The sequence below is a fragment of the Populus euphratica genome, unplaced genomic scaffold, assembly GCF_000495115.2.
Source record: "Populus euphratica unplaced genomic scaffold, PopEup_1.0 scaffold175.1, whole genome shotgun sequence".
Lineage (NCBI taxonomy): Eukaryota > Viridiplantae > Streptophyta > Magnoliopsida > Malpighiales > Salicaceae > Populus > Populus euphratica.
The window spans coordinates 214,711-225,467 of record NW_011500057.1 but is presented as its reverse complement, the minus strand read 5'-3'; the positions used below and the strand labels follow the sequence as shown (position 1 = coordinate 225,467).

Sequence of the window (10,757 nt, the reverse complement as noted above, 5' to 3'; positions counted from 1 at the left end):
AATCAGCAGGAAAGGTATTATCAATTCAGTGTGACAAGAATAACACCATCAAAGAATAATGGCCTTGATTGTAAACAGGTTCTGTAGTGGAGACACTTCGCTATAATACAGGGATTATGTGGATGACTAGCACCTCTCTTAAAATTACTTTCAAAACACAATGCCACATTCGTTTGTTTGAGCCGACACAGGCTAAAAAAGAAGGTACTGTTGCTGACAGGGAGGGAGAGCAACACGGGACAAATAGTTACTCGAGAAACTTCTGGAACTATCCTGGTTTGATTATTTTTACGAATTATGATTAAATTCTCAACAGGGGTAAATGTTCATAGAGCGTGCGTTAATGGTTTTTCTTATTACTTTTTCAATGATTTATACAGCAATTTGTGAAGAGTATTTATTCCATTACATAAATTTTAAGCAATTGGATTTTTCTACCGGAACCATATTAACTCATTTTTACTGTGTTTTAAGGTAGCATTTTGCACAGTTTTTATATACCTACACGTTTATAAAAACTAAAAAACAAAATTGAATGTCATTCAATGTCACATGTTATTTTTTTTTTCAAACTTTTCTTTTATAATATTATATCTTTCATTTTTATTTAAAATTTTATCTCAAACATTTTACTGATTTTAAATTAGTCATTTTAATTTATGTTTTTTATAAAATTATCATAATCTTAAACAAATATTTTAATATTTTGTTGGTACTAAATTCTTGCAAATATTTATTTTTATTATAATATCACTAAATAAAAAATAATTTGAAGAAAAAACTTAATTTAATATATTGTCCCGGTAATGAGTTTTGCAAGTTGAGCTATGAAACTCAAATTGATATAATATATTGATATTTTAATATTAAAAAAATATTATCTTGAAATTTATTTAAAATCAAACCATATTTTTACTTATCGTCTATGTTATTTTTAAATATGTCAAATCAATTAAGTACCTAGAGTCAACTAAAACTTAGACTAGTTAAGAAATCGGGTTAAAAGGTTTTAAAGATGACTAGCTAGGTTGAATTTAAAAACAATATCAAATAGTTTTTTTTTTTTAATTCTATTCCAATTTTATCTTTCATTTGAGTCTTGTTTGTTTGTTTGTTTTTTTATCAATCTTATCCTTTAAAATTTAGTTGCTTTTGTATTGATATTCATAATTTATTTTGGTTTATTTTTTATGAGGTTATCACAGTTTTAAACAAACATCCTAACATTTGGTTGATCTTTAATTTTGCAAGCGTTCATTTTTCTTACCATATTATCAAGAAAAAAACTAGTTCAAAAGAAATATCAAACCTAATAGAGCCTATGATCTATGTCACTAGTTTGGCGAGTTAAACTACAAAGTTCGGGTGGTTCTAATATGTGTTTGTTTCAATATTAAAAAAATATATCATAATAAAAAAATTTAAAAGTTAAATCATATTTTTTAAAGTTCATCCCATTTGTATTTAGATCTGTCAAATTGATAAGATTATATTAATGTAATTTTTATATAATTTAATTTAAAATATGAGAGAAGTTAAATTAAGAGTTCAGAAAGTTGATCTACTGGGTTAAATAACAATGCCGAAAAAATTTCCCACCATATATATATTTTTTTTAGGTTTAACAAAATTTTGATTCAACCCTTGGTGCAGCGTGGGTTAGGAAACTAGCTATAAGAAAAAACAATTACAATTCTAGGGGTCAAATTTTAAATTGAAACAACAAATAAAGCCTCCTTTTCCTTTTTCCATTGTACAGGAGGTGTGTTTTTAAGTATTTTGGTCCTCAAAGTTTTTAGTTCCCCTTTTCTTTTCTAGTCAAAACTAAATTACTGCAAATCTAAATCTTAATTCAAAAATTCATTTTGATCCTCCCATTTTCTCCATTCAACTTTCAATCCCTGTAATTACATCACCGTGTCAATTTTTTTATTGAATTCACATTCTTAGATTTTTTTTTTTGTATTATCCTGCAGCGGGAGAGTACCCTATTCTTTTTTATTTGAAACCAATTGTGGAGCAAGCACTTTTGGAGCAAATAAATGCCAGCACTTTTGGAGCAAATAAAGGCACAAAAATGCAATAACAGTTACTGTTAAAGAATTTGAACCCAAACTCTATCGAACTTTTGGGATTTTTTTCTGGGCAACACAACAACGCCTTCTTCTTCTGTGTCCGAATATTTGTATTTTTAAAATTATTTTTTAAAAAAATTATTTATTATTTATTTCAAATTTTTTTAAAGTATTTTTATATTTTTTTTGATATGATAGTATTGAAATAAAATTTAAAAAAAACATTCACGCACTTAAAAAGTTACGGATTAATGCAACTATGCAAGTGTTTTCTTACACGTGTCATTGTATTCAGAGAACGCTAGATGTTCCGTCCTCAATATTCAATTAGATTTTTGTTTGAGTTCTTGTTTATAAATTTTTTTGAATTGCTGGTTTTCTTTCAATAAGCGCTTGTTGTGCTGGAGAATCCCTCCTAGGGTAATTATTTTTTTTAGAGTTATTTCTGGTAAACGCACTGAGACGAAGTCTCTCATATTTCTTCATGCAGCGCCAAGAAAAGCTGCAACTTTGCTCCAAAAGAGAGCAGCGACTGGGGGAACGTACAATATGTAAGCTTTCACGTGATAGGCTCTGTTAATGATGTTATTTGGGGGGTAGAATGGGCCACCGGGGGAAACTTTCGAGAAAGGAAGATAAGAAAGGATAGGACAGTGGTATTCAAACAAAGATGAAACATTTTGAACCTTTCCGTGCTGTCTGGTATTCGAAAGGATCGGCACCGCTTGATTTTGGCTTCGGGACTGCAGGTTAATTAAGAATTTTATATATATATATATATATATATATTTAAAAAAACTAAATCCCATTAATTTTTTACATAGAGAAAAACATATTGCACTGTGATGCTATAAAGCAATGACTTTTTTTTTTCCCTTTATTAACAAACAAAAGGCTTTTTTTTTAGGTAAGATTGTTTTTTCTAAGGATTCACTTGATAATATAAAATTATTTGGGGTATGATATTGGTTTATTAGTTTTTTTACACAATTAAATAAAATAAATACCCCTGGGAAGTTAAAAGAAAAATAAAGGATGAAAAAGCTTTTTCATCATTTTCTATGTTTTATAAAAAACAACTATTTCGGTGCCCTTCAAGTAAAAAAGAAGAAGAGAGAGGAGTTATGGGTGTTTTAATATTTTCATCATGATTTTTCTCTTGTAATCTTTTCTATTCTCCTTGAAATTCATTGGTAAACCAGATTTTAGAGTTATCCTTCTATTTAATTTTTTTTTTTCAATTGTGATCCTTTTTATAAATTAGCAATTCAGTCCACTGGACATAACCTGTTTTTTTTTTTTTTCCAGCGTTCAAAAGATAAAAATATTAATTTAAAATGTTTTTAAAAAATAATTCAAAAACTTTGAAAGGAAACTGGCAGCAAGAGCGGGAGTATCTAAAATTAAGATTGGATTCAGAACCCCAAACATGGCATCCTCTCCCAATATAACATTAAGACCAATTATTAATTAATCTTGCTGATCTTCTAAGATGACGAGCGGGGAGACAATGAGGACAGATACAAAGAAGCGAAAGATAGACATATTATTCATTCTTGGTCTCTGCTACTCTTGATTCTCTAGTGACAGAAGATAACTTTGAGTTCACGTGGCGAAGAACATTCATGCATGAGCGATGGACTATCATGAGCATAGGTAAAAGTGGCTGGACAAGCATGCTTAAAGAACTCAGAAAAAGTCGAAGCCCTACACGTCCGTGGACTATTGTAATGGTTCCTGCAACACAGCTCATCCGTTCCAAGTGCCTCACACCCACTCTTGCACCCCACAACATGACCGTGACGGCCCAGTGACCTGAACTGGAGCTTCTCTGGGCACGTGGCTAGCAGATTGGCTCTGCAACCCACCACAGGGCACACCCCTTTTCCTTCGTGCGGGGTCACTGTCATGGGGAGGTTAAAACCGTCAACAAGGGACACTCCATAAGAGGAAAAGTCCTTGTGGCCGTGGTGGATCGTGATCTGAGCCAGCGTGGCAGGGGTGGCTCCACCGAGTCCGTTGCATTCGATTCTGTTGTTGCAATCACCTGTAACGCAATGGAACTTTCCGTTGGAGTGGGCACAGCCAGTGCGGCCCCAGATCCGGCCTGACCAGAGCTGGTCTGGTGCACGGAAGGAGCGGTGGGTTAGAGTTTGGAGAGGGAAGCCTCCCTTCTCGAGGACGGGGTGACCAGCGTTGGGCTGGATTGCTGGGTAGATGGTAAAGGGGCAGTTATTGACTAGGGTTATGATGAGCTCTGGGCGAGCAACATGGAAAAGGGTGCACGAGAAAAGGAGAGCACAAGTGAAGAGTTGCGTGGCGGTGGCCATTTTTCCTTTTGGTTTGAGACTAATGTGACAGAAGTGTACCTCTTATAAGCATTAAGGGTTTGTGAGAATGCATGGGATTCGAGCTTTCTCTTTTCCTTCCATCGAAATGAAAAAAGAAAGAAAGAAAGATGTTTTCATTTTGTCCAGGTGGGTGAGCAGTGTTTTATACATGATTGGGATTGTGTAGAAGTGTTTTTAAAATAGTATTTTTTTTTAATGTATCAATCTTTTTTAAGATTTTTTTTAAATTATTATATTAAAATTATCATAAAGCACAAAAAAAAGTTAATTTAGAGGGTTTTGGGTCAATTTTTGTTTTTAGGTATTTTTTAAAAATATTTTTATCTTTAAAAAATATTAAATTGATATTTTTTAGTGTTATTTTGATGATTTTGATGTGTTGATATTAATAATAAAATAAAAATTTTAAAAATTATTTAAATATATTTTTAAATAAAAAATTATTTTAAAAAACATATTACAGCACAATCATAATTACTTTCCAAACTAATTACTTTCTAAAAAAATTTAAAAAATAAAAATATCACCCAACACTCCATTGCCTTTTCATTTATTTTAAATATTTTTAAAAGTGATGTATTTTTTAAATTACAAGAAACTCCCCTATTAGAATTTATAATGGTTTTATTTGGCATTGCTATTCAAAAGTGTATTTAAATTTTTTTAAGTTTTAAATTATTATCTTAATATTTTAAATTATTTTGAAATATAAATATAAAAATAAATATATTTTTAAATAAAAATTACTTTAAAAAATAATATTTATGTATTTTAAAAAATGGGTCATGTACCTTTTCCTACAGTAAATTTTAGAAAAAGCAAGGAGCTTTGTTACCGACTTGAACGTGGGTTTGAAGGACTGAATTGTAATTCTGCGAGGCGGGAAATGGAATATGCCAAAGGCAGATGGGACGGCGATTCTCCTCCCGGCTTTGGGGTCATTTAGCCGGTGAACAAACAAGTTTGAAATGGCTATCACTATCTACCCATAACGTCGACATAAAGGGGGCAGTTTAGTCAATTTCAAAGAAAAGAAGGAAAAATTGTAGCAGTAATCATGTTTCTTACATTTCTTTTCCCTACGAGAATCATGCTTGAATGCGAAATAAGAGATTTGCTATTGGTTAATGGCCCTTTGTTGATATGGGGACGGACAAATTCTGTCTCTTGTGCCCTCTGTTATTTAGCAAATCGACAAATTATGATTATTACCACCTGTACTAACAGCACGCATATTTGAATACCTCGTAATCTAATTGAATTAAAATTTTTTAATGAATTTTTATATTTAAAATCATTTTAAATATCAAGAATCAACTTTTAAGTATAATTTAATCTTTAAAAATAATATAAACATAAATTAAAAATTAGAGTGATGTAATCCTACCCATGAATTTTATTTATTGATTCAAAATTAGGCAAGTAAACAAGCTTTTTTTTTTCTTTTATGAAAAGACCATTTTTTTTATTTGTAAATCAAAATTAGAGTGATGTGATCCAACCCATGAATTGAATTTTATTTATTAGTTTGATACATTTATTTAATTAAACACGTGAACAATTGTTTTGTTCATAATGAAAATTCCTTTTAAACTTAAAAAAACACCTGCACAATACTTTACACTTTTTCATATTAAAAACTTAACTTTTGATTCTATATGCAATGGAGCATGGAGCATGGAGCATGGAGCACGAGATCTACGTTAATAACTATTCATTTAACCCATGTTGTGGCATGAGTTATAATTTGTTTATATATATATATATATATATATATATTGCTTCAATATATTGTTTTTACATAAAAAATGAAAAATATAAATTTAAAAGTCTATGTCAACAAGATTAAGTTATTCTATAATATAAAATGAGACTTGCATATGATTGTGTTTGCTAAACTTATTTAAATAAAAAAATAAATCTACACAAGCAAAATCCATAATTTAAAAGATAAACATAAATAAAACTTATTAAATAAACTCATGATATAAAAAATATTATGCCACTTCGAATACATGAACAACATAATTTAAAAATAAATATTTTTTATTTTAAAAATAAATATCATTTGTATAAAAAAAATTATAAATGAATTAAACTAATACCTTGAAAAATAAAATAGAACAAAAAAACTAAAAAAAACTTGTATTGAAAAAAGAGATGCAAAAATCATAATCTAAGTCATAAGACTAGAATAAACATATAGAAAAAACTCGAAGAAAATTACAAAATTAATATTAAAAAAACTAATATAGAATAATAAGCTTGTATGAAGCTGAATTCCTAACAAATTAAATGTTGAAAGTTGAAACTAGAAAAAAAAATTAATTACACAAAAAGATAAAAAAAAAAAGTAAGGGTGAGAAAAAAACATTAATTAGAGGATATAAAATTTTAATTGGAGGGTTTAATTGAATTGAAAAATAGCTTTAATAAAACAAATAAAAATAAAAAATGTCAAACTAAAGAAAAATTAAACCAACAAAAATTTTATTTGAACGATGGCATTGAAAGAAAACAAAAACTTTAACAAAAGTGCTAAGGATAAAATTAGAAACTTAGAAAAATCAGGAGCGAAATGAAAAACCAAACATATAACAAAATACAATTAAATGACTAAATTAAAAATAATAAAAAATTCTATAAACAAAAAAGGAACAAAATAAGAAATTAATTGAATGAAGACTAGAATTGAAAAGTAAAAAAATAAAAAAAGACAATGGTGTACCTTACATGTCATGAAAGAGCAAAAAAGAAAAAAATAAATCAAATGATCAACGATGACAATTCAACCACCATTAGTTGCCATATACCACTTCAAATAAGAGAGGATATGCCGACATATATATAGAGATAACAGAAAGCCAATTATGTTTACTGGATAACATAACATATGCCATCTAAAGTGCACGGATGAAACTCATATGTTTGAGCATGCTAAGCACGCTATAATATCTTTAAGCATTAAAAAGTTTAGATAAAATAGAAAAAATGTCAAAATACCTGCTACAACCCTGACAATTACACAAAATATCTATATGAAAGAACACAAATACCTCTAAATGCTAAGCTTATATTTTGTCTTTTTCAAGGTTAAAGATGTAATTGTATTATACAATAAAATTCAAAAACCCTAAAATACCCTTATCCAATAGCATAATAATTTTTTGATTTTGGAGTCAAATACATATATTTACTATTAAAAAGTTTATACGAAGTTAGAAAAGCCTTGGTCAACAATTCTATATTTTATTGACTTTGGAGGTAAAATAATATTTTTATTTTGAAAAAAATTAAAAAGACATTAACACCCCCTACCCAAAAGGCTTAATTTTCTTGTACCAAAAGACATAAATGTAATTTTATTATTGAAGACACATTTTACTATTTATTAGGATACAATAAAACATCCATGCTTGGAATATGGTGGAACTTTAACTATAGCTTATCCATTTATGAACAAAATTAACTCTGTTTGACCTTGATTTACCTTTTCTTGTTAGATTTACTTTAACATGAAAGTCTAATTTTTTTTTTAAAAAAAATAATATATAAAGCTTTATTAAATAAACATTATGCATGATTGATACAATAAATTTTATCAAATCAGTAGAAGGTCTAACAACTTAATCAAAGGGATATCTATTTAACATAACTCATTTTGCTAACCAATTAGCCATTGAGTTTTATTATCTATTGTGATACATTGGATTTAGAACCTAGGATTATCAATAAGAATGTTTTTCATTTAAGTCATGATATCTTCTGATGCATCCAAATAAAATAAACTAAAAAAATCCCTCAAAAGTAAACTTACAAAAATCCTCTAAAAAAAAAAAAGACACCTAAGGAACCTAGGCTCTGGCAGGTAACCCAAGCCCAAGCTCTTTATAGGAACCTCTATGTAGTGCACTAGACGTCCACCCAATTCATGTTTGCAAGTGCATGGTGCATACCCATGCAATGTACTAGGCTTATATTGAGTACACCTTTATAGGCGTACACCTAACACTAGAGTTGCTAAGAATGCACCCCAACACCCACGTGGACTCAGTTTGTCATGCCCAAGTCCAATGTGTTTGAGTCTATATAATGTTTCCGAATTCACTTTCACCTTTAAGATATAAGGGAATTTTTCTTGAACCCCACGTGGGTCCATTAATATTTTATACTAGTTCAATATGTATTATTTTAAGTAGAATACAACTCAAATATTACAAAAATAAAATTACACTTTAATCTCTCATCTCTATATTTGAAGTAGAATACTCACATGATTCATGAGTTATAAATACAACATGAATCATTTATGTTAAAGGTTCATAATCTTTTCATTTCTACTATTTTTAGTATATATATTTTCAGAATCTATCTCCTTAACAATAATTCTGATTAGTTTATCCTTACATTTTTATCTTAAAAGGATATGTGGCACTAATCATTGAGAATAATTATTGAGAAATCTTAATGTTTATGGTTTGTAACCTCTACACCATTATAATAGAGGCTACAAACTTTTTAAGAGTTCCCAAGCCCCCACGCCATCATTAGAAAGGCTACAAACCTTTCATTTTTTGATGAGATTTTTTTTCAATCAAGGGCTTTCATGCATCATGCCATCTAAAGAGGTCACATTTCATACTTTAGTGTAACCATTCTCTAATGGATGAACTTGATTTTTTTGGTGCAATAAAATCACCCTTCATGGATCTGTCCCCTCCCCCTTTTAGAATTTTTTCTAGGTATGGGTATTGTCACACCTGAACATCGCAACGACTTATAAAAAAATATCTCAATATGAAAAAAGAACAAATATCTGACATTTTATTCTTTTAGGGGAAAAGGAGTCGCTACCTAGTATTATGGTTGCTAGTAACTCTAACTGGTCAACAGAGATTCTATGGTGCACTACTGATTATGCAAAAGAAAAGATATTATTATCCCCTAAGCATCCCCCTGAGGCGGGCTGTATTGCTGATTTTGTCTAAGATTGCTAAGAATTTGTTTTCATTTTCCCTTTTTATCCTTCCTTTCATGTTCTTAACTCTGGCGTTAGTGAATATTTTTGTAAAAAAATGAATTTGAAGAAGAAATTTTCCATGCTATTTTTCTTGTTTATCCTTTATTTTTATTGAACCTTTTCAGACGGAAATAAAAACACATTGCATGATAGATTTGCATTTAACAATAATAGGTTATAAATTGAACACTTAACCAAAAAAATACAAAAACACAAAGAAAAAAACTAAATCAAAGTGCAAGGAGCACATAAATAAATCAAAAAAGATCCCCAAATATTATTAAAATTTTCAGATATAAAAAAGGGGATCATTTGACGAAACATCAAACTAACATGGGCATAAAATTATGGTCAAGGCATTAGTAAATATGTTTTGGGCTGGCTAGGCTTAAAACCCAGACTCAGCCCACTCCTTTTTTAGGAGGTTGAGTTTAGCCCGGACCTCATAAGCTGGGCTAGACTCAGCTAACCCAGCCTGGTTACTGGTTTAAGCCAGTGACCCGGCTAGGTACCAGGCATATATGGTTCAAACCACGTGTGCGCTCCATAGGGTGAAGGTAATTAAATTACCTTCCCCCTGTGTTGCTACCCAATTTTTTACCCATGTTTTTATAATTAAAAAAATAATAATAAAAAATTTAAAAATTTAAAAAAAGGGTTTACATGTGGCGATAAAATAGAACATCAGAGCTAATATTAAAGAGGCAATATGTCAAGGAGATAATTATTGAATCATATATAATTATTGCAATATAAAAATACCATAGATATATGATTTGATTCGTGCTGGTTATGGAAAATAATCACTGCAATATAAAATACCATATATATAGGATTTGTTGGTGCTGGTTATAGAAAATAATCCCTGCAATAATTATTGCAATATTTCCTTAAATAATACGTGTAGAGATTTTCTATATAAGTGAACCTCTAGCCATATACACAAAGGGGAGAAAAATTTTGAGAGGGGAATTTTGCACATTTATAAGGCAACACAAACAAAACCCTAACCATAAACCCATCTTTTTCAAGCAAACCGACCGCTCTCCCCACCTTAGAAAAAGAAAGAACACAAAGCAGTTGGTCGCTCCCCCCTCACCAGCCACTTTACCCCTCTCCTTACCAATATATATATATATATATATGATTTTTTGTCTTTAATTGTGATTAATTGTGATGCTTGTGTTTTTTAACAAAAAAAAAAGTATAAAAATATTTTGTGTGTTGCATACGGCTAATACCCTAACATATTTTGAACATTTTTTTTTATATACAAAAATATTGGAAGGTTTGGAAAAAGGGTTTTCACAT

At 29.7% G+C, this 10,757-nt stretch overlaps 1 protein-coding gene across 1 annotated transcript; it reads right to left on the bottom strand.

Annotated features, from left to right (window-relative positions):
• Positions 1–3,466: 3,466 nt before the first annotated feature.
• Positions 3,467–4,522, bottom strand: LOC105107889 (osmotin-like protein). The gene has a single exon (XM_011001967.1). It carries the CDS (start codon positions 4,403–4,405, stop codon positions 3,656–3,658), a length of 750 nt encoding a protein of 249 aa, XP_011000269.1. The 5' UTR covers positions 4,406–4,522; the 3' UTR covers positions 3,467–3,655.
• Between the last annotated feature and the right edge of the window lie 6,235 nt (positions 4,523–10,757).

Bases quoted from the DNA above. Each gene is read 5' to 3' on its own strand.
- LOC105107889 (XM_011001967.1), bottom strand. From the start codon at position 4,405: ATGGCCACCGCCACGCAACTCTTCACTTGTGCTCTCCTTTTCTCGTGC.